The following is a 25265-nucleotide window of genomic DNA, read 5'->3' on the forward strand; positions in this document are numbered from 1 at the left end:
AAGGTTGATAGGAAGAGAGTAAGCTGATCACTTAATTAAAACCAAGAACTGCAAATTTGGGAGATCTGAAAGCAAAAGAGAAATTGCTGGAAAAATAGAGCAAGTCAGGCAGCATCTGTGGAGAGAAAGCTGAGTTAACATTTTGGGTGCAGTCATCATTCGTCAGAACTGCTAGTAGCTAGGCGAGGATGATTATATATGCTGAAGACAGGGTGGGCAGTGGAAAAGGAGTAAAAGGATAGGTGGCAACCGAGCCCAGAGGGAGAAAGACTGTTAGGCAAGCAAATGGATGGACAGTGGTAAGCCAGGGAAAAAGAAAAGCTGATAATGGGCATTGGCTGTGCTGAAAGCATCCCATGTGATGACAAGGCCTGGGGAGTGGAGTGGGTAAATAATGTGGAAGATGAGGTTCAGTGCTAAAATTACAGAAAACTTTGTTTTAACCAGCGCCTTTTGAACCGGCACACTCTTATAAACCAGCAAAAACTATACACCTGAAATACTGGAAGTTTACTGTGTTATCGCGATGTCCAACTTGTCATTTGAAGCTGTGAGTGAGAAGTCTCACTGCCAGTAAGTTGTATTTAAGGCAAAGTTACATGACAGTTTAAGTAATTTTGCTGGAAATAAGGTGTAACAGGAATGTGTTTACTCCCTGCATTATGCTTCTATTACTTGGTGTGTGTTTTTACAGTGATTATGTGGCTCTCTTGTTCAACAGGCAAACTCCTATTCCTATAGGTACCAGTTCATTAAAAGTTTGCTGTATTGACTCCTGAAGACTGCAGGATCCCCATGCAAAAAATGAAAAGTTCTCCCAGCTTGTGCTGAGCTTCGCTGGTGTACTTCAGATCTGAGCAGAGATGTTGGCCAGGGAACATTGTTATGGGTTGAAGTGACAGGCAACTTGAAACTTGGGCTCACTTTTGCAGACAGAATGTGGATGTTCCGCAAAGTGGTCATTCTTTTTGTGTTTCGTCTTCTCAATATAGAGGCAACCATATTGTGAACAGCGAATCAAATAGACTAGATTGAATGAAGTGCCGGTAAATTGCTATTTCGCCACGAAGGTGTATCTGGAACTTTGGATGTTGAGGGGGTAGGAAGTAAATGGGCAGGTCTTGTACCTTCTGCCAATGCATGGGAAGGTCCTGTGGGAGTGTGGGGAGGCGTTGGGAGTAGTGGAGGAGTGGATAACAGTGACCGTTCCCTCCAAGACAATGCAGAATGCTGATCAGGGAGGTGAGGCATCTGGCATCCAGCTGGAAGTGGTGGAAATAGTGGCTGGCCTTTCTGCTTTTGTTTGAAGCTTTTTGGTTGATTTTAGTTTTGCAAGATTGCAATTATTTTATGGAAATAAAGAACAAAGAATGAGTCCAAATTTCAACATCAGGTGTACAATGGGTCTCGGTGCAAAGCCCAGAAAAGTGGTGATAATCCTAAAATTTTTTTTCTGTGCAACTAGAGTTCAGTAATGTAGTTTTAAAGTTATAATATTGTCAAATCACTGTTTCAGGAGAATTAAGTTTTGAGTTCCTATCATCTTGCCAAGATAAATAATTGATTAAAATGTTCAAAATGCCAAGTTGTTTACATATTCTGTATTGTCCCACGATGGCATTTGCTGTTTTCTTGTCAATAATTCTGTTGAAGGAACTGGCGTGGCACTGTAGACATTGGGAGGCAGTTTCAGTTCCTGACTTCCTGGAACACAAACTAAACAGCCAAGTGTCAATATATCATTGAAGAAATCTTGTTTTCAAGAAGAATGGCTGTTTTAGCAGTTCTGACTGTAAACAGCATCATCTGTTTTAGTAAGCTTTGATTGATTGATTGATTAATTGATTTGGTGTTTTATGCTGTACACATCTTACCACCCGTTCCCCCCACCCCCTTCAAACCAACCAAGTAATTAATGAAGCATAGTTATTTTCACAGTGAGCTAGGCAGTACACTGCACCGAGTGACACTGCAGTCTGTGTTTATCTGTGTCCTTTGTATGGCATGTAGTCACACAACATTTTTGCAAAGGACACAGCAAGTCACAGAAATGCATTCTAGCTGAAAAAATAACGGATGCATAGAATCGAAATGGTAGGAAATTAATACACAATGAATGATCACAAAAAAAAAGCAGACCATTTGAAGGGTTGACAAAAGAGAGACTGTGAAAGAAGAATAAGTAGCAAGAATATCTGTGTTGCTTTGAGAATGCTAAAAGGATGGATAGACTGAGGGCGTGATCATGTGTTTTTAATGCAGCATCTCTAAACCAGTAAAGCAGAAGCTGAATGGTTTAAAAGCAGCTGATGCAGCCAGTAAGGTTAGGCGAGTAGGAGAGAGAGGGGTATACATATATGCAGTGTGTGTTAATGTCACTGTGTCTGTAGGTTGTGCAAACATTTAGAGACCAGCAGTTTCAGCACAGAGGAAGCAACCCAAAAGGAAAAGGGAGCTGGAGGATAGTAAAAAGTGAGCAAAGCGTTTTTTTTATGCAGCATCCTTGAAAACAGCTATATTCTCATGTGATTGTGGAGAACTGAAATGAATCATCCAGATATGAACGACCAGTCAGAATATCAGCGGCTGTCAAGCGAGGAAGAGGAGGTATAACTGTGTACTATAAATATATCTTGCATCTTGCAAAAAGTACATGGTACTGTATTAAGAATCCTGTAGCAATGTGGAATTGCAGAGATTGATTGATTGTCTTTTATGCTTTGGAAATATTCTGGTTTCAGCTTGATAAAAGACTAACATTTTTTTTGATCGTTTGTTGATTGGGAAAGAACCATTTTTGCACTAGAATGCCTTTGAATATTTTCGGGATTTTACGTCACTGGAAAAATCAGCATTTATTGCCGACCAGATATAGCCCTTGAAAAGGTGTTGATATTGGCTTTCTTGAGTATAACTGATATGACCTACTAGACCATTTCAGATGACATTTAAGAGGCAACCATGTTGCTGTGGGTCTAGAATCACAAACAGGCCAAACTGAATAATGGCTGATTTCACAAACCGTTAGTTTTCATGTTACTAAATCAACAATGTCGGTGTATCTCCAAATAATCTGAAACTGTGCAGTTTAGGTGGATTGGCCATGCTAAATTGCCCATAATGTCCAGAGCTGTGCAGACTAGGTTGATTAGCCATGTGAAATACAGAGATAGGGGGTGGGATGCTTTTGGGGGGGCCCTGTGGACTTGATGGCCTCCTTCTACAATGTAGGGATTCTATGAAGTAAGGAAGAAACATTTTTTTTTAAATTAAAGGAATACTGCAATTAAATAAATTTTTGTTTCATTCTGTTATGTTCGTTCATGGAATGTGGATATTTTGTGGCTGGGTCAGCATTTATTGCCCATCATATGTTGCCCTTGAGAAGCTGGTGATGAACTGTCTTCCTGAACTGCTGCAGTTGATGTGGTGCAGGTAGACCCACAATGCCATTCAGGATGGAATTCCAAGATTTTGACTCCATGACACTGAAAGAGCGGAAATATATTTTAAAGTCAGGATGGTGAGTGGCTTGGAGGGGTACTTTCTAGTTGGTGAGGTTCCCAAATCCATCCAAAAGGTCCTTATCTTTCAAGATGCTGGCAGTTGTAGATTTGGAAGGTGCTGTCTAAGGGGCTTTGTTTAATTTCTATCGTATATCTCATAGGTGGCACACAGCTGCCAACCTTGGCAGTGGAGGGGCTGAATGTTTGGAGGTGGTGCTAATCAACGGGCTTGCTTTATCCTGGATTGTGTAGGGCTTTTCCAGTGTTGTTGGAACATTACTCCTTCAGGCAAGTGTGGAATATTCTAACACAGCTGATTTGTGTTTTGTCGATTGGTGGACGAACTTTGGAGGATCAGGATGTGAGTTACCTACTACAGGATTCTGAGCCTCCGACCTGCTTTTGTCGCCATGGTACTTGATAGGCTAGTCCAGTTTATTTCTGGTCAATGAAATACCAGATTGTTGACAACGTGGGATTCAGTTTTGGCAATACCATTTAAATGTTAAAGGGTGGTGGTTAGATTCTCTCTTGTTGGAGATGGTCATTGCTTGCTACTTGTGTAAAACATTTTTACTTGCCACATGTCAGTTCAGAGCTGGGTATTTTCCAAATCTTGTCTCAATATCTAATAGGTCACAAATGCTGCTGAATGTTGTGCAACCATCAACAAACATTCCCATTTCAGAATTTATGATGGAGAAGATCATTCATGACGCAATTGAAGATAATTGGGCCTCGGACACTACCCTGAGGAATTCCTGCACAGGTGTCCTGAAGCTAATATGGTAGAGCTCAACAATCACAACCATCTTCCTTTATGCTAGGTATGAATCCAACCAGTAGAGAATTTTCCCCCTCACTCCCATTGACTCTAGTTTTGTTAGGGGTCCTTGTTGCCATACTCTTTCAATTATGATTTTGATATTGAGGGCAATCACACTCTCCTCACCTTTTGGAATTCAACTCTCTGGTCCATTTTTGAACCAAGGCCATAATTCAGTTAGGAACTGAGTGGCCCTGGTGGAGCAGAAACTGAGGGGTCAGTGAGCAGGTCATTTCCAAGCAAATGCTTGATAGCACAGTTGACGAACCTTGCATCGCTTTTACAGTGTTGAGAATCAGTCAAGGATGTGGTGATTGGCTGGATTGCATTAGCGCTGGTTTTTGAATATAGTGTTGTAGTACCTGACCAAGTGGCAAGATCAAGAACAGATGTCTTCAGTGCTACGCTGAGGAATATTGGCTTTGCAGTATTCTGTGCCTTCTGTTTGATATCATTTTGTGTGGATTAAATTGGTTTAAGACTGGCATCAGGGTATCTAGGATCTAAAATAGATCATCCACCTATCACTTCTGGCTCAATGTTGTTTCAAAAATTTTAAAGAAGATTTTTTGCGCTGATGAGTTGAGCCCCTCCTGTATTTGACAATAGAGTCTTTCCTTCTAGAGATTTATTTAATTGTCCACCGCCAATCATGACTGGATGTGGCAGGACTGCAGAGCTTAGATTTGATTTGTTGGTGAAATTGCTTAATTTGATGTATCACTTGCTATTAATTCTGTTTGGCATGCAAATAGTTTTATACCTCTGTGTCTATCAGGCATCCTCCTCATTTTTAGGGTGGGCAGATGCTGCTCCAAGCATTCCCTCCAACCAACCACCAGGTTGGTGGTAATGGTAGGTTGGAAGATACGTCATGCCTTGAAGTTCCAGATTGTTTGCAAACAGTTTTCCTCCTGATGGCCTTTATCTCCTTTTGGATATCTAATGTTACATTTCTAAATTTGTGAGAGCCATTTAGCGCAGTGATAGTGCCACAGAATATGATCAAGGGTATCCTTAATGTGGAGATGTGAAGATCTCCTCAAGATCTGTATAGTGGTCACTCCTGGCAATACTGTCAGGGATGTTTGCATCTGCAGCAGGCTGATTGGTCAAGTAGGTTTTCTTATTCCTTCTCTTCATTCCTTCACTGTATGCTATGGTCCCAATTTAGCATATATGTCTTTTGGGATTTGACTAGTCTGGTAGATCATGGTTCTGCCAAGCCACTCTTGGTGGAGGACATTGAATGCATTCTGTAACCTTGCCACACTTATCCAAATGGTATTCAACATTATGGGTTGATCAGATCAAGGTTGGGGGGGTTTGAGGAGTGTTAGTAAATGGTAATCAACTAGAAGTTTCCATGGCTTTATATAATATGATGCCATGATACCTCATGAAATTTGGAGTCAAGTTTGAGGACTCCCAGGGCAACTCATTTCCAACTGTATATCACTCTGTCATCTCCTCTGCCAGGTCAGGCTTGCTGATGGGATAAATCTAGGGATAGGGATAGTGATGGTGATGGTGTGTTATGATCAAGCCGGAGAGAATGACTATGATAGACTGTCGCTTGAATAGGGGGTGACATAGCTCTCTCAATTTTGGCTGTAGCTCCCAGATATTGGTAAGGAGGACAAAGTGGGGTTGGCAGGGCTGAGGTAGCTGGATGTCTACATTGATGCCAGTTGTTCTGACTGGCTTCAATCCCTTTTTTCGAGACTATATTTAGTGGTTTCCTACAGCTGAATGGCTTGCCAAGAGACAGCCATGTTGCTGTGCAGCACATGTCCTCTCCTAAAGGACATCTGTGAACCAGATGGCCTTTTACACAATCAACATTGATGTGTTGATTATCTTTTAATTCCAGAATTTTATTAAATTCAGATTCAACCATCTGCCACAGTGGGAGTCTAATGCAGGTCTCCAGAACATTGTGGCCCTCTGGATTAGTAGACTAGTGACAATATACTGGGCCATCCATTGCTTCCCTCTTTTTATTCTTTCATGACGGGTGCATGTCACTGGAAAGGCCAACTTTAGTCACACATCTCTATTTACCCTAAAATTGAGTGGTTTCATTGCCCATTTTAGAGGGCAGCTTTCAATCAACCACATTGCATTTGCACAATGTAGCATTTTACTGTAGCAAATTGAAAAGTGTTTCTATTGTGTTGTGGCTGGTTTGTGGCAATGCTTTTCTTGCAGGCTGGATTAGGAGCTTGAATTTTTTGATTATTTTTAAAAACGCGATTGTATTTGCTTGACAATATTACACCTGTCAAGGGTTACTGAATATTGCCGCTGTTTGCAAAGGTGTGCTGAGGGGAAGATTGTAAGAATTAACCTGTGTTGGATTTATTTTGTGACTGAGAATAAGTCACCTTCTATCTTGCAGTGATTATTTTGTTATTTAAGTAATTATGAAATTCTGTTTAGAGCTAGCAAGCACTGTGATTTGTTTCAATGAACTTGTTTCCTGCCCCGTTTAGCTGTTGCAGTGAAATACATGCTTGCTCAGTGATAATAATCTGAATAAGAATATTTATTTCCATCAGAAAAATTAGATGAGTACAGTGTTGGTAGAAAATCATTGGAAAATGCCTTCAGTTCCTTTGTCGCAGTTAGAAGGCCTATGAAATCATTGTCATAAAACAGTTATGTTTCTCCAGCCACCTCCACACTCCTGATTCAGTTTTAATGATTCCTGCAGGGCAGCAGTAAGCCCGTTGCCATAGTAATTGTCACTGAAAATCCAGTTTAAATACCCTGAAATCTATTCATTTCTCTTTAATGTGTTCTAATAATATTCAAATTTGCCCTCCATCTCTATTCCACGGCAGGTAGAATAAAAAGGTTGGAAGTATTACATTTTTTTGTTCATTATTACAGTTGAAAGTGGTTATCGAGACCTATTAGTAATCGTTGGCTTGATTAGAAGAAACCAGTTTATTGTGAAATTGTCCTGTTGTGCCTCTGGTTTAATCGCCTGGGGATGGATTGCTCACTTTTTTAGTTGAAGAGTACACTCCCCTCGAAATTAATCAAAGTGAAGGTATCATAACTTGATGCTGGTGATGACCTATGTAAAGATCGCATAGCTCCTTTACTACTCTTTTGTGTGTTTTGTTTAAAAACTGTAGTAGCCATCATGCTTTGTCTGCAACATTGAGTGTATTACTTTCTGCATAATACTAATCAATGTAAAAGAGAATCTGTTATTTATGTACTTTCTCACATTTTGTAGCACAGCACTGTCAGCCTACTCTACACAAACATTTAAGATAATCAAGAATTTGAAGAATTTTTCTACTAGTTGATGAATCTTAATGCCAGAAAAGCATGTCATAAAGGAAATAGTTTTATACAGTACTTGATCAAAGTACAAAGTATTTCAAGTATCATCTAACATTCAAATGCAAATTAGAATGGGTAGCTGTTGTAGTTTTTATTTTAACTTGCTCTTGTGAACATTTCAGGCAAGGCCAGTATTTATTGGCCATCTTGAATTATCTTTGAGAAGGTGGTGGTAAACCTATCTCATGAACAACCATGGTCCATTCAGTGTAGGTACTTCTGTAGGATTTTTTCTGCAACTGTTTTATACAACTGAGTGGTCTGCTACTTCATTATAGTGGACTGTCAAATGGGCTTTGCATTACATATAAACCAGACTGTGTCTAGATGACATTTTCCTGCTTTTGAAGCACAGTGGTGAACCAGAACAATTTAGCAGTTTCGTAACTATTATCAATGAGACTGCATTTTATTCAAGAATAGTTAACAACTTGAATTTAACTTGCGGCAGCTGCTGTGATGGGATTCAAATTTGCCTCTGAAGCATTAGTCCAGAGATCTTTAGATTATTATAGTAACATTACTACAAAGCAATAAGGTATACAAGCAGAAGGATACCATTTAGCTCATTTTGTCTGCTCCACCACTGAGAGATCATGGCGCAACTGCACTTTCCTGCCTTTTCCTCATACTCCTTGATACCTTTACTGATGAAAAATCTGTTGATCTCGGCCTTGAATGTTCTGCGCAGTCCAGGTTCAATAGCTCTCTGTGGTAAAAATTCTATAGATTTACTACCCTTTAAGAGAATAAATTCCTCCTTATCTCTGTCTTAAATGGGTAACTTCCTTTCTGAGATTATGGTCTATGATTACATTGGCAGATTTCCCAAAAGTCTGGGATTTTTCCAGAATCTTAGAATTCTTAAAAGATTACTATCACAGTCTATGTAATTACTTCCTACATAGATGCAACCCATTGGGTCTAGGGCTAAAAGCTATAATGCGGTATTCTGTTTTCGAGCAATCCTGTCTTCTAAAAAAATTGCTAAAAAGCAGCACTATTTAAACCAATGGGGCTGGAATTGCATTATAACCAGTATACTCTTTAAAAATTATGCTATAGAAAGTGTCCCCAATTTGTCGATTGTATTATAGCAAATTTGCATTCACAAAATGCTCATTGTAGCAGAATGACTTGTAATTGCGAACCTAGCATTGATCTTGGTGACATTTGTCACATCTTCCTAAAACAAAAATCAACTACTTTGTGTTTCCTGCCAGCTAACCAATACCCTTTCGATGCTATTATGTTACCCATGATCTCTTATTTGGTATAGCAACCTTTGTGATGTAACATGCTGTTAAGAAACCATTTTATCCTTTATCCACATTGCTTATTACTCCTTTAAATTAGTTAGTAAAACATGTTTTTCTTTGCACAAAGTATGCTGACTCAATGTATGTGATGTGTAGGATTTTTAAAAAATGTCCTGCTATATTGAACCTAATAAAGTAGTCCATTATTTTCCCTATAACAAACTTTCAAATTTAACTTCTTCATTTAAGAACAGGAGGCATGTTCCCTCTCTTGTAGTCTGTTGGGCCTTTTCCTGATTCTAGGGAATTTTTGAAAATTAAAGCCAATGCATCTAAAACTCCAGGATGAGGTTCCTTAGCACCTGGAACTTGTCTACTTTTATTTTGAATACATTTTTTGATACCCTTTGCTTGGTGAATGTAATTGTTTTAAGTTCCGCCTTCCCTTTCACCTCCTGATTCACAATTAATTTCTGGGACATTATTTGTAGCCTGTACTGTGTAGACAGACATAAAATAGTTGTTCAATTTATCTGCCATTTCCTTATTTTCCCTCATTGGTTCTCAGGAGAGACAGTATGGGGAACTAATGTCAACTTCACTTTTAAGTTTTATTGGCTTGTGTGATTGCTTTATGATGTACTCCCATTCAATGTGCATGACCCTGAGTTTCTGGTAGCTTGCAATTTTAATTCTCCAACTTACTGTCAAGTTGATATCTTCCTCCTGTAGTGTTGTAGTGAAACTCGAGGTACAGCACCTGATCATTCACTGAAGTACTTTACAGACATCTGCAATTAATATTGAGTCACCAGTACCTCAGCAAGAAATGAACATTTGTCAGTACCACAGAATATCACTTATTACTGTCCCTCAGTATATAAAAAATGGCCAGTTCCATGGTTTGGCAAACTCATCCTGCTTTACCAGAAATCATTTACCTGGTAAATACCAATGGTTCAGCATTGGCAGGACTACTAATATATGGTATTATGAAGATGTGGATGTACTGTACCTTTTAAGAGAGTTAAAAGTTAGCAGTGACAGCACCAAGTGTTCTCAATAAGATGCAGTGTAACAGGTGCTCCAGCTAGTGGGTAGCTGGTTGCCTGGAAATGACAAAACAGGTTTGAATCAGGCCAATCAGTTTAAATTATACCAATTTAAAAATACCAAACTCCAATCCAGTTTGGATTTAGTAAAAGCCAATGACACAATCCAATGCTTTGGAGGAGGGTGTGTGTGTATAAGACTGAGGAAAATTGAACAGTTGAGAGGAGAACTGCCAAGCCACCAGCATGTAAAGACTGCCCAAAAATAGTTCTCTTAAAGGTACCTTTATCGAACCTGTGAAGCAGAATCCCCTAGAAGAAGAAAAGAAGACCAAAATACAGAGAAGAATGAAAGCTGTCCAGTTTTGAGATAATAAGTTTTTTTGTTTTGTAAATCTTAATCTGGGGTTTTAACAGATTAGTATTGTAGAGGGGAAAGTAAAAGATAGGTTAGAGGAAGGAATTGTAAATAGTTGTCAGTTAATTATTCTCTCTTATACTTTAAGAAATGAAGTTGTTAATTTTTGCTGATTGAATATTCATAGATTACTGCACGGGGTAAATCTTTTCTGTGTTGCTGGTTTTAAATAAGCAGAGGGGTTTATCCTGTGTCATAATAACAGATATCACGATAGTTGCAACTAATGAGATTCGAGCCACACTGATTGTGGCAGTACAGACCACTTGTCACACAATTAGATCACCTGAGGTTTATAAATTTCTGAAGACACATCTGTTACATTTTGTCCAGAACCAATGTGAATAGTTGCAGACAGCAACTGCCTAAGGTGTTCATTGCTGTGACCGTTCAGTATAGGAGTTGGGAAGTCATGTTGCGATTATACAGGATGTAGTCGAGGCCACCTTTAGAATACTACGTATTGTTCTGGTTGCATCCCTATGGAAAGGATACAGTTAAATGGCAGAGGGTGCAGAGACGTTTTACAAGGATGTTGCCAGAACTGGTGCCTTTAAGTTTTATGGGATGAAGCTGGAAAGGCTGGAACGTTTTTCACTCGTGTGTAGGAGGTTGAGGGTGATCTTCGAGGTTTATGAAATCATAAGGGGCATAATTTGGATGAGCTGGTGTTGGACTAGGGTGGACCAAGTTAAAAAGCTCACAGCATCAGGTTATAGATCAACAGGTTTATTTGGTATTACTTCCAATGCTGGACTGTAACCTGGTGTTGTGTGATTTTTAACTAAGGGGCATAGGTAGGGTGAATAGCAAAGGACTTTTCTCTCGGGTAGGAAAGTCCAAAACTAGAGGGCATTATTTTTCAGGTGAGAGGACAACGCTATGAAAGGGACATGAGAGGCAACTTTTTCCACACTGGGTGGTTCGCATGTGGAATGAACTGCTTGAGGAAGTCTTAAATGGAGGTACAGTTGCAACGTTTATCCAGGTCCATAATTAGGGAAGGTTCAGAGGGATTTGGGCCAAATGCAGGCAAAAGGGACTAGTTTAATTTAGGAAATTTTGGTTGGCATGGACAGGTTGGACCGATGGTCTACTTCCATGTGCAACTATGAGTTGCAAAAGACCATTATCCTGAGTGGCCTGATAGTGTTAAAGAGGTTCTTGAGACCATTTGTTTTCATTGAGTATACAGAACAAACTTGGTACATTGTGGCCAGTCATTCCTAGGGGAAGACCAGGTGTAACACCAAAAGTATTATGCCAGGATTTCATGATTTTGTTACACTTTGGGGTTGAACCGCAAGAAGAATAGTGTTTAACTGATGTACTGGTCAGGGGTGAATCAGGTGAATGAGAGGCATGCCAACTTATTGACTCCAGATGCAGCAGTACATCCACATGACGTTCTAACCATTCTTTGGACAAAAATAGCAGTAAAACTATTCAAAGTGCATGGAGAATATTAGATATTCGTGAAAGATTTCTTCTCCAAATTTCCCATTGCTAAACAGCTTAGCAACAAGAGTATAACTGTTGCTGACACAATGACTCTGCTTTCAGTTTATTTACTGTCCTGGAATGAATAGTGCCTGATGACAGACTGTAGTTCACTGGCAGATCATTTCAAGATGTTACTCAATTTGGGGTTGTACCACATTGTTACTCCACTATCCTCATTCAGACTGTCTAGCAAAGAGTGGTATATTTCATCAAATTAATGGTCAACAAATGTCAAGTATGCAAAAACAAACTTTTGAATTGCATTGTTGCATTTCTATACAACACGAATTGAGAAGGGATTACCATAATGTATGAGGGAAGGAATGACCTTGCCGAGCAACCAATTGTCTCACCATTCTAAGATGTAAGGAGTTCTTTTGAGAAAGACAAAAAAGAAACATGACCAGTAAACTTCCAGAACTCGGTTCACTGGGCAGTGTGGGTTACAAGTTCAAACACATGGATACTAACAAAGATTTCTAGACTTTGCAACTAGACTAAATAGTACATGCTCATCGCTGATATGCTGCTAACATGAGCCAGCTCTGACTGATGCATGACATGCCAATCATGCATCAAGAGAGTGAAGAAGAAAACTTTGATTATGCCATGATGCCAAATGACAGTGAGCAGCAGCAAGACAGCCAAATAAAAACTGGAAAGGCTTACCTGTTAGATGAAGCTTCTGGTTATTTGCCCTCAGCCTATAATGTGGCTCAGGTTACTAGTTTTTGTTTTACCCAGTGACTTGATCAATTATTACATAAAGGCTCTTTATATATGAAATCTGTTGTAAGCGCAACTTAGTTTTGTAGAATCATGTTGAATGTCACTGACGTATATTGGTATCAAATTAATAATAGTGGGGAACAAGAAAAAGGCTGAAGAACTGAATAATTACTTTGCGTCAGTCTTTACAGTGGAAGACACAAGTAATATCCCCAAAATCCAAGAGTCAGGGGGCAGAGCTGAGAGTGGTGGCTATCACCAAGGAGAAGGTGCTAGAAATCTGACCTGAAGGTGGATAAATCACCTGGACCAGATGGACTACACCCCAGAGTTCTCAGGGAGATAGCTGAACAGATGGTGAAGACATTATTGGTGATCTATCAGGAATTGCTAGTCAGTGAGGGTCCCAGAGGACTGGAAAATCACTAATCTGATACCGCTGTTTAAAATTGGAGTAAGGCAAAAGATGGAAAATTACATGTTGATTAGCCTAACCTTGGTTGTGGGTAAGATTTTTGGAGTCCATTGTGAAGGATGAGATTAGTGAATACTTGGAAATGTATGGTAAAATAGGGCAAAGTTAGCATGGTTTCATCAACGGCTGGTCATGGCCTGACAAACCTGCTAGAATGTTTTGAGGAATTCCTTGAAAGTGGAGTCTCTGGTAAATAGGATAGTGAAGAAGGTGTTTGATAAGCTAACCTTTATTGGTCAGAACGTTGAGTATAGGAGTTGGGAGGTCATGTTGCGGCTGTACAGTACATTGGTTAGACCACTTTTGGAATATTGTGTTCAATTCTGGTCTCCCTCCTATTGGAAGGAAAGAGTTCAGAAAAGGTTTATAAATATGTTGCCAGGGTTGGAGGATTTGAGCTATAGGGAGAGACTGAATAGACTGGGATTGTTTTCCCTGGAGTGTTGGAGGCTGAGGGGTGATCGAGAGGTTTATAAAATCATGACTGGCATGCATAGGATAAATAGACAGGTCAAGATTAGAGTGGTGCTGGAAAAGCACAGCAGGTCAGGTAGCATCTGGGGAGCAGGAAAGTTGATGTTTTGGGCAAAACCCCCATCCTGATGAAGGACTTTTGCCCAAAACAACAATTTTCCTGCTCCTTGTATACTGCCTGACCTGCTGTGCTTTTCCTGCACCACACTAATCTTGACTTTAATCTCCAGCATCTGCACTATCCACTTCCGCCTAAATAGATAAGATATTTTCCCTGGGGTGAGGGAATCCAGATCCAGAGGGAATAGGTTTAGAATAAGAGGGGAAAAATTTAAAAGGGACTTAAGAGGCACCCATTTCATGCAGAGGGTGGTGCGTGTATGGAATGAAATGCCAGAGGAAGTGATGTAGGCTGGTACAATTACAACATTTAAAAGGCATCTGGATGGTAAATGAATAGGAAGGGTTCAGAGGGATATGGGCTATATGCTGGCAAATGGAACTAGATTAGTTTTGGATATTTGGTTGACATGGATGAGTTAGACTGAATGCTCTGCTTCTGTGCTCTGCACTTCTATGACCCTATGACACTCTAAGTAACAAGCTGGTTAGACTAAGGAGAGCCAATGGATGTTACCCACCTGGACTTCAAGAATGCTTTTGATGAGGTGCCACACAGGAGGCTGCTGAGCAAGATAAGAGCCTGTGCTGTTAGAGGCAAGGTGCTAGCATGGATAGAAGATTGGCTGTGTGGCAGAAAGCAGACAATTGGGATAAAAAGGTTTTTTCTCAGGATGGCAGGCAGTAACAAGTGATACTTTGCAAGGGTCAGTGTTGGGACTACAACTTTTCACTTTAATAATCAAGGTGAAGGAACGGAGGGCATTCTGGCTACGTTTGCAGACGATATAAAGATAAAAATCACACAACACTAGATTATGGTCCAAAAGGTTTATTTGGAAGAAATAGCTTTCGGAGCACTGCTCCTTCAGGTGGTTGTAGAGTGTAAGACGGTAAGACACAGAATTTATAACAAAAGTTTACAGTGTGATGTAAGTGAAATTATATATTGGAAAAGACCTGGATGTTTAAGCCTCAAGGCTTTTAGGATTACCATTTTGTTTCAGTTCTTTCATATGTAAATTCCAGGACTTTTAAAAAGTTACATTCTCAAGTGAACTTTAACAATAGGTTCTGTGTTGGCCCAGATAATGCATTGAAGGTGTGAGGTGCCCTGTATGAGACTGTCTGTGCCCAATGTTCAGACTGATTCTAATCTAAAAAAGGATTTACAGAATCTTATATGGATTTGTGCGGTTTTTGAGCAAAATAAAATGTAATTTTACAAGTACAAATTCACCCCCACCAACTTATGTGTGTGTGTATGGGGGTATGAGTTGAGAGTGTGTGTATCTGAGTGTAAAGGGGTAGAAGTCTGTGAGAGGGTGCATGTGTGTAGGAGTGTATTTGTGAGCATATGAGAAAGAGCTTGTGTATGAGGGAGGGTCTACGTGAGAATATGGGTCTGTACGAGTTTGTGTGTTTGTAGGTTTGTCTGTATGCGTGTCTATAGGTTTGTGTGTGTGTGTGTAGTGTAGTGTAGTGGGCTCACCTGTCGTGTGACATGAACCCAAGATCCCGGTTGAGGCCATCCCCATGTGTACCGAACTTGGCTATTAGCCTCTGCTCGGCCTGTCCGCCTTGGGGGATGGTCACCCGAAGGTCCAAGGTTGAATTTCCCGGACCACTGAAGTGTCCTCCAACTGGGAGGAACACTTCTGTCTGTTGATTGTTGTGTGGTATCCAATTATCCGTTCCCGTAGCCTCTGCTTAGTCTTGCCAGTGTACCATTCCTCAGGGCATCCTTGCCTGCAGCATATGAGATAGACAACATTGGCTGAGTCAAATGAGTACTTGCAGCATACATGGTGGGAGGTATCCCCACGTGTAACGATGATATCTGTGTCGACACTCTGACACGTCTTGCAGCATCTATCGTGACCGGGTTCGAGCAGAGCTGATATCCAAGTTCAGTACCCATGGGGAAGGCCTCAATTGGGACCACGGCTATGAAAATATAGGAAGAAGTCCTATCTATGTGCTGCACTGAAAGAAGGAACATGCCTAATAGAAACTGCAGCATGTTTAGGAAAAGGAAGCTTTTAGTGGGGACCCAATATTGGTGCTCATGGTTATTTGCTCCACTGCTGAAGTTATTTTACTCTGTGGTTACTGCAACACAGCTGCAAAGCTATGGCAACAATTCTTAATCTGGTGGAATTGACAGCTAATCAGCAACATGGTTTAATGTGATCAAAATCCTCCTTAACATGATACAAAGTACTATACCTGTAATTGTAAAATCCTATTTGTGACTTTTCACAAGTGAAGCACATTAATGAACCAGGCAGTGGTTGACCTTTCTACTAACTATCTCATTCTATCTAATTCTTGACCAGTGTGTCAAAAGAAACCTCCTAATTCAAACAGACAAGTATATGGTTTAAAAGGCTGCTGGAGAAACTCAGCAGGTCTGATAGCAGAGAGAAATTGAGTTATTGCAGAGTTATTGTTATGAGTTCAGCATGACTTCTTTGGAACTGAAGGGATCTGGAAAATTTGTACTTTTATATGCCATGGATAAGGGGAGAGAACAAGGTACAGATAAGATAGATGCCCAGAACAACAAAAAAGGGAGTGCTGATTATAATACAGTAAAGACCTAGATGAAGACTGTGTTAATGGTAGGTGGTAACATCAAAACTGGGTCAACTGTGCTGAGAGCAAGCCCATGCAAATGAGACACTGAGGGAAGGGGGCAGGGGGTCAGTCAAAATGGAGGATAGAGTTCCCAGCATGAAGTTGTTGATTTTTACTAAGTCGTGGAAAGTGTAAGGTTTGAGTGAAAAATGAGGCGGTATTCTCATTGGGTTTTGCTTGAACACTGCCTTAGACATGTTCATAAGAATGCACGGTGGTATACTGAAGTAGCAAGTTACTGGAAGGTTAGAGCCATTGTTGTCAGAGCAGAGGTATTTCACTGGGCTCCAAGCATTGATCCCTGTGGTACCCCACTAGTTACTGGCTGTCAGTCAGAAAAAAGTCTCATTATTTCTTCTCTTTGTTTCCTTGCCAACCAGTTCTCTATCCATGTTAGTACACCACCCCTAACCCCCCACATGCTTTAATTTTACATGCTAGTCTCTGTTGTGGGACCTTATTGAAAGCCTTCTGAAAGTTGGAAGTAAACCACACCCTCTGGCACCTCTGTACTTGGTGTCTGGCTAACTGGTCTATAATTCCCTGTTTTCTTAGTATCTCTTTTTTTAAAAATAGATTACAGAAACTATTTGCCAGAGTCTATAGAATCTTGAATGCATTCGAGGCTCACTTTCATAAATACTGAAGGGTGAAGATTATCAAACCCTGGGTATTTTATGCGGCCTCCCGTCCCATCGATTTCCCCACAAATACTGACTTCTTCAGTTTCTCCCTCTCACTAGACCCTGTGTTCCCAAACATTTTTTTGGAATGTTGTTTGTGTTATCCTTTGTGGAGACAGAACCAAAACATGCACTTAATTGGTCTGCCAGCTCTTTGTTCTCCATTAAAACTTCCCCTGTTTGTGACTGTACACGAACTACACTTACCTTCTCTGATCTTTTTATCTTCACTGAACAGGAGGAAAAAATAGTCAAGATAGGAAGAAATAAGTTCAGTGGGGCACGAACTGGCTGAAATGATTTTTTTGAAGGCAGTCCTGTTTATGAATTTTGGAAAGAAGTGGGCTCTGTGGAGCTTGGAGACTGGTGGGAAGATCTCTAGAGGAGATGAGGTCACGATATGATTTGCTGTGTTAAAGTAATTACTGGACTGTGTGTTACCCTCGTGCAGTTCTAGCTTTTAATATCTCAGCAAATGAATTTTACTTTCAACTAAAGTACAATATTCATCTTAAGTTGGAAAAAGGTGGCCACGTGCTTGCCTTGTGGAATCCTGCCATCTACTGGATGATCATAAAATGCATTGTAAGTAGCTGTGGAATATGGCTTGGTCAGTGCATTCTGTCTACTTAGGCAGATGCTTAATAGACAGTGACTTGTGCTCAGCGATAATAAGGTAGGAAACTGTCACTTTTAAAAGAGGAGAAACTGTTAGAAATCAAGGGGCTTTTCTATTTTAGAACTGCTGTGCCCTTTGTTTATCTGTATTCTTTAAAACTATTGCCTCATTCTTTTTGAGAGCGATAGCAGAAGTGACTGAAATAATGACCCAATAGCAATATCGTACTTGACTTCTAGCAGGCCTGTATCCTTCTGCAAGTTCACAAAGTACTGTCAATTGGCATGTAAATGTTAAAGTGAAGTTTTCAGAGTTTAGCATAACTATAGGCAGCTGTTAAATATTGTAGAGCAAGAAATCAGATTGGAGTTATGTTGTTATAGTATATGTTGTATATATGTTGTGTATATATAGTATATATAGTATATAGTATTCAATTTTATTCATAAAATTGAAAGTTAAAACTTTCATAACATGTTAGTTCTCCACCAAAAATAGTTAAGAAATATTTAAAAAATGGATCTTCTTTGTTGTTTCTTGTGAATTTCAGTTGTGCAAAACACACTTAATGCTTTCACACCATACAGCCTTTACAGCACCATTGGTCAATGTGTTATTTTAAGTTGATGTTCTGAGGTGTTGCCTTTTTGCTTTTCAGTTCTTCCTCCTCTTTTTTTATTTTTTTTGTTTGTCTTTATTCTCATTTGTAGATCAGTTATTCTAATGGGAAATAGAGTCTGTGATAAGGAGAGGATGGCTGACCTCCTGGAAAATTGTGAACTACTCAGAGAGCCAATATCGGTTTGTGAAGAATCATTCATGTATAAGGAACCTCATTTAGCCACCTGGTCAAAAGCTTTATGGACAGGGATGGGTCAATGGATGCTATTTATTTGGATAAAGACCCTCAAAAACTGTTAGTTAAAGTTGAAGCTTCTGAGATTGGAGACAGATTTTTATTTTATATACTGGAGACCTAATTAGGAAATTGGCAGGAGAAGAATCAGGATGAGAGGCAGGTGCCTGCTGGTGGAAGGTGACTAATGCTGTCCTACAAGTATCCGTGTTGGAATCTCAACTACTTCTTGAATCTATTAACAAACATGATCGAATAGAGAGCCAATAGGAAGGGTTTAGGGGGATACAGTCCAAATGTTGGCAAATGGGACTAGATTAATTTAAGATATCTGGTCAGGATGGACCAGTTGGACCGAAGGGTCTGTTTCCTTGTTGTACAGCTCTGTGACACACAGATGTAAACGTAACCGACAGACTATTTGCTATATTTCACAGCACGTGAAAATTATAAAATTTCTGTAAGCTAAAATGTAAAATTGTATCTTTTTACAATTGCAACATTTTAGAGGCATTTGGATTGATCTATGAATAGGAAGGGTTTGGAGGGATATGGGCCAGGTGCTGGCAGGTGGGACTAGATTGGGTTGGGATAACTGGTCAGCATGGATGGGTTGGACCGAAGGGTCTGTTTCCGTGCTGTACATCTGAGTCTATGACTCTACAGTAAATCTTTATTCTGACAAACTTGTTGGGTCATGTTATATGCCATCAAGGAAGCTTTGTAAACTGTTATTTTAGTTGCTTCTTAATGACTCCTGCTGCCAACTGCTTGTGCACTATAATTATTGAAGCTAGGTCTTTCCCTAGTAGTCAGTCAGCTGCTTGTGTTTTTTTAAATCATGGCTTCAGGTTATAAAATGATTATTTTAATTTTGCTGATTGTTCTTATTCAGAATTGTTTGAGAAATTAACTTCTATCAAATACTGTGCAAGTGCAAGAGAAGTGCTGCGTAAAAGAAAAATAGACAGTAGAAGATAGAAGCAGAGATAGAGAAGGAGGAAGGGCAAAAGGAGCTTTATGGATTAAGGAAAATAGAACAGGGAGAGGGTACATCGAACAATACAGCGCAGAGCAGGCCCTTTGGCCCTCGATGTTGTGCCAACCCGTGAATTATTCTCAGCCTGACCCCTTACACTATCCCATCATCATCCATGTGCTCATCTAAGGATGGTTTAAATCTCCCTAATGTGGCTGAGTTAACTACATTGGCAGGTAGAGCATTCCATGTCCTTACCAGTCTCTGAAATGGGGAAAATTGAAATGGGAAAAAGTGAATAGAAGGGAAGGCAGCAGAGGAATGTTACAAGAGATGGTGGGATAAGAAGAAGAAATCAGAATAATAGTTAGCTTCCAGGTGAGGCTATTCATCCCATTCTGTCTGCACCTGCTCTCTGGGCACTTTCACTTAGTGTTAGTCTCCTGGCATTTCCCTGCAGCTCCATATATTGCTTTTATTTTTTAAAGTTGTTGTGAAGATCTGTAGCTTGGATTGTGCATGAGGTGGTTGGTTCGCTCGTGGAGTTGCTGGGTTATTGTACAGATGTTTCATTACCATACTAACTAACATCATCAGTGCAACTTCCGTGAAGCACCGCTTGGTTTTTATGTGGCCGTTTTCTCTGCTTCTCTGCAGCAGTTTGTACGCTGGATCTGTCTGTGTTTGTTGATGGCCTTTTTGGTTGAAAACCAGGCTTCCAAAAGCTCGCTGGTTAGCTTGTCCTAGAATAGTTACTTTGATGTAGTCGAATTGATGGTCCTCTTGGTCTGCTTTACAGAGAAAAGGAAGAGTGGAGCATGTTTTGTTGCCAGATGGTATTAGACCCAGTGTACAAACTGCTGCACTCATCACAACATTGTTGAATTTCCTCCTATTCATCAAGCTTAGAATATAGTGTGCTTTATTAACAGCTCTCTACCTGTCCATCCATCTATAATAACTTACGTATATGTGCAGTCAGGTCTCTTTTACAGAAGTAGCCCTTTATTTTATACTGCCCATTCATTTCCTTTTTTCCAGAGTGCACCACCTCAAACTCAATATTGAACTTCACTGGTCACCTATCTACCCATTCCACTTACTTGCAAAAATCTCCTTAAAATCCTAAACTGTCCTACTCACAATTTACAATTCTTCTGTGTTGTCTACAAACTCTTGAAATTGTCCCATTGCCACCAAGATCTGATCATTCCATATGTATGTATACTGTATCTCAGGGTCACATTATCAAACATTCGGAGCTCCAGTACAAGTTCCTTCCAGCCTGAAAAATACCCATTAATCATTACGTTCAGTTTCCTATGCCTCAGCCTTTTTTGTATTCTTGTTTTTTTTCAATTCCATGACCGATAACTTTCCTCACAAGTCATGTGACACTATGTCTAACTATCTAACACCTTTTGGAAGTCCATGTCTGCTACATTAAGAGCTTTGCCCTCAAAAGCCCTGTATTACCTCCTCAATAAAATTCAAGCACATTAGTTAGACATGATTCTTCCTGAACAAATCCATGTTTACTGTTTGGAATCAATCTGTGTTTCCATGTGATTTAATTTTATCCTGACTAATTCTGTCTAGAAAGTTTTGCATCATTTTGTAAAACTGACTGGTCTATAATCACTAAGTCTGCCTTTATTTGAACTACCTATCCATTTACTACCCTCTTAATATTAAAGTGCATATAGTGATGTTGGAATAACCTTTAATGTTGACTGCCATTCTGTTTTCATAATCTCTCTTTGCTTTTTTACTTTACTTTGTCAACTCCCTTCTGAACCTTTTGTATTTTGCCATGGTTCTCCATTTTATTGACTACCTGACATCTTCCATTAGCACACATTTTCTTCTTTAACTTAATTTCTAACTACTTTATCATCCTGGGAGCTATAGATTAGTTTGTCCTGACTTTCACTTGATTATGTTGGAGTCATTTCGTTCTTGAAGATAGCCCATTGTTCACTACTTTTTTTCCACTGGTCTTTGGTTCCATTCTAGATTAGTGGTGCTGGAAGAGCACGGCAGTTCAGGCAGCATCCAAGTAGCTTCGAAGCTGGTTTCCAGCATCTGCAGTCATTGTTTTTACCTCTTTGGTTCCATTCTATCTGACTGAGCTCTGTTCTTGCCCCGGTGAAGTCAGCTCTCCACCAGTTGATTATTCTTTCTGTGGATTGACCAATATCATTTCCACTGAAATCTTAAACCTTACAATGCAATGATCACTGTCTGCTAAATGTTCCACCGTTGTCACTGATCTTCTTGTCCACCTCATTCTTGTGAACTTTGTCCAGTATGGCCTCCTTTTCTCTTGTGCTGGGATATACTATAGTGTTGGAAAATCTCCTGAACACAATCGAGGAATGTTTGTCCTTTGCATCACCTTACATTATCACTCTCCCAGTCTATATAGTTAATTAATTAGGTATTAATTAAATACCTAATTAACACTCACTATAATTATTCTGTGATATTTACACCTACTTTGTAATTCACTTAGATTTGTTCCTCATATCCTTGTCCCTTGTTGGTGGTCTATAGATTACGCAAACATTGCAATTGCACACTTATTATTTCCTAGCTCTAACCAAATTGGTTTGTCCTTGAATTATCCTCTTTCTTTCAACACTGTAATGCACTTCTAAATCAAACGCGTTACTCTTCCTCCCCCTCTTTTTCCTATATTTTCTGAACAACTTGTAGTTAGGGATATTTAACATCCAGACTTGTACTTCCAAAAAACAGGTTTCCATTATTGTTGAAATATCGTAATCCCACAAGGGAATTTGTGCCTGTAACTCCCCAAACATATTATCCATGCTTGTCCTTTTGTGTACATACAATGTAACCCTGGTTTTTGAATTCATTATTTTCTCTCTCACTTCAACTTCACCTATTACTTTTACTATTCTTTTAGTGCTGGATACCTCTCCCAGAATTTTATGCACTCTAGTATTCCTATCAAACAGCTTCTGCTGGTTCCCTCACCCTTCTGAGTTCATTTAAACCCTCTACAACAGCACTAGCAAAATGCCCTGCGAGTACCTTAGTTCCGGCTTTGATCAGATCAACTAGTCTGGCTTGTACAGGTGCCGTCTCCTCCAGCGCCAGTCTCGGTGTCCCAGGAATCTAGACTCATTTTCGTGCAGCATTTTTCCAGTAATCTATTCATGTAACTTAGCGTTCAGCTTTCTGAATTTGCTTGCATGTGGCTCTTGGAGCAATCTGGAGACTAGTACTTTCAAGTCATCGAGTAATACAGTACATAAACAGACCCTTCAGTCCAAAGAGTCCTTGTCAACCATAATCCTGAACTTAATAGTCCTACCTGCATGCGCCTGGCTTTTATTCCTCAAAACGTTTCCTATTCTTCTACTTATCTAAATGTCCTTTAAATGTTGTAATTGCAGCTACAACCACCACTCCCTCTGTAAGTTCATTCCACACATGAACCACTCTGTTTAAAATAAATTGCCTCTCATGTCGTTCTTTAAATCTTTGTCCTCTCACCTTTTAAAAATATGCCCTCAGTCTTGAAATCCCCCACCCTGGGAAAAGACATCAGTCATTCATCTTATCTATACCCCTCATTATTTTATAAACCTCTATAAGGACACCTCTCAACCTCCTGTGCTCCAGTGAAAAAAGTCCCAGCCTATCCAACCTGTCCCTGTAATTCAAGCTCTCCATTCTGAGCAACATCCTGGTAAAGCTCTTCTGAACCCTCTCCATCTTAGTAATTTCCTTCCTATAATGAGGTGACCAGAACTGGACACAGTACTCCAGAAGGAACCTCACCAATGTCCTGTACAACCCCAACACTGCATCCCAACTCCTATATTCAAATTTATGAGCAATGGAGGCAAGCATGGTAAATGCCTTATTCACCACCTTATCTATATTTGATACAAACTTCAAAGACTTTATATATACGAAGTCCTACTCGCTAAATTTCTATCTGATATGACCCCACAATCTCCTACCTAACTATTTATTAGTGTCAATGTGGACCGTGACCGCTGGCTTTACTCTCTCGCTCTTGCCCTTCCTCCCTCCCCCTCGCTCACTCACTTGCTCTCTTCCCCCCTCACTTGCTCATTTGCTTACTCCCTCCCTATCTTTGTCTTCTGTCCCCTTGTCTCACCCCTCAAAAGGATGTCCTGCAGTTGCTCTGAGACAGCTTAGACCTTAGCACCAAAGAGTCACCACACCATTCCTGGCTGATGGCTGTAGAAACACATGTTCCCCTAACTAAGGAATGTTAATACTGCCCTTTCAAACTTCTTTCTCTCCTCCTGTACAGTTGGGTCATGGATGGTACCATGGGCATGGCTTTTGCTGCACTCCTCCAAGGATATATCCTATCAAGGCTTGTTGAAATCTTTAATGATTCAATTAGATCACCTTTTTTAAACTTAAATGTATATAGCCTATAAATGCTCAACTTTATTGATAGCACTCCTTTCATCCCAGGAATCAGCATAATGCACCTTCTCTGAACCTCTTCCAAAATGTCCCTCCTTTAAAAGGGCTCTTTTTAGTACAGTGTAGTATCCTTTTCTCTGAGTCAGAATGTCTAGGTTCAAGTCCCAGGATGTGTGTCATTACAGGTCTGAACACGTTGGTTTAAAAATAACTATCCCTCCTTCAGAAAAGAGAATAAACCTCACCCAGTCACCTAGGTCTCATTGTAGGAGGACATCCATTTTAATATTTTTTATACTTTATTCCCTTACAATTAAGACCAAAGCTCCATATGCCTTCCAGTTACTTGCTTTATCTGCATGATGATGTTTTGTGATTCATGTAGCAAGGGAGTCAAACTCCCTCCATACCATTTATTCGGCAACTACATTCCACTTATATTAAATTTAGTTTCCTATTGTTCCCCTCAAACTAGATAAGTTCACAATTTTCAACATTTTACTTCATTTTGCCAAATGCGCTTAACCTATCCACATCCTTTTAAAGATTCTCTAAATCCTTCATACAACCTCTATTCCTTCTAATCTTCATATTATCAGCAAATGTAACTACAATACTGTATGTCTTTTTAATTCAGGTCAATAATATTGATTAGCAATAGTTGGACCTCTTCAGAATTAGACTCCAGAGTTCCATATATGTGCAGCAAAGGTGGTGCCATTGGAATCCAGGGTTGGCTGTGATAAGTATTAAAAGTCTGTGGCTGGATAACACTGCAGGAAAGTTTAGTCAGGAATTTTTCAAAGCCAATTTGCCATACTTGTAACCATATCAATGGTTCCTGCACACACTATTTTCAATCTGGGGTTTGGGACGTGGGATAAAATCGAGCCGTCTGAGGCTGAGCAGTTTGAATATAGCCACGAAGATGGGCAAGTCTTAAGATGTGCTGTTTAGTATGTATGCCGCAGTTGGGTTATAGGCTATTATGCCTCTTGCTTCTCCAGTTAACATAAAGCAAATGCTTGACCATCTGCTTCTGTTGATACATTCCAAATCGCTTCTTATGAATGTTTGACTGTGTTCCAAGACTGAATTTAGCACATATTTGTTTAGACAGTTTGAGAGGGAGTTTAAGCTTTGACATTTTCATAAAGTTTTAATAAATTATTAGTTCTTTCTCTATTTTGATTGCTACATTTTGATACATTGGACAAAATTTAAAGGTGTGGTGGATAACGTTGCTGTTGTTGCTGTGTATGGTACAGTATGGTTGACATTCTGGTTATAAAAGCTGCAGTTTTATAAAGCCGATTTCTGACTTCT

At 39.8% G+C, this 25265-nt stretch overlaps 1 protein-coding gene across 6 annotated transcripts in view; it reads left to right on the plus strand.

Annotated features, from left to right (window-relative positions):
• tnk2b (tyrosine kinase, non-receptor, 2b) overlaps positions 1-25265 on the plus strand; it is a 260676-nt gene that overhangs the window by 96391 nt on the left and 139020 nt on the right. For 3 of the 6 annotated variants that reach the window (XM_072572320.1, XM_072572318.1, XM_072572321.1), the window contains exon 1: positions 2480-2607. The exons of the other annotated variants lie outside the window; for them this stretch is intronic. In XM_072572320.1, coding sequence (XP_072428421.1) covers positions 2545-2607 — 63 coding nt within the window. In that variant the 5' untranslated portion in view covers positions 2480-2544. Of the gene's footprint in view, positions 1-2479; positions 2608-25265 lie in introns of those variants that run through there. 6 annotated transcript variants of the gene reach the window in all.

The sequence above is a fragment of the Chiloscyllium punctatum genome, chromosome 6, assembly GCF_047496795.1.
Source record: "Chiloscyllium punctatum isolate Juve2018m chromosome 6, sChiPun1.3, whole genome shotgun sequence".
NCBI lineage: Eukaryota > Metazoa > Chordata > Chondrichthyes > Orectolobiformes > Hemiscylliidae > Chiloscyllium > Chiloscyllium punctatum.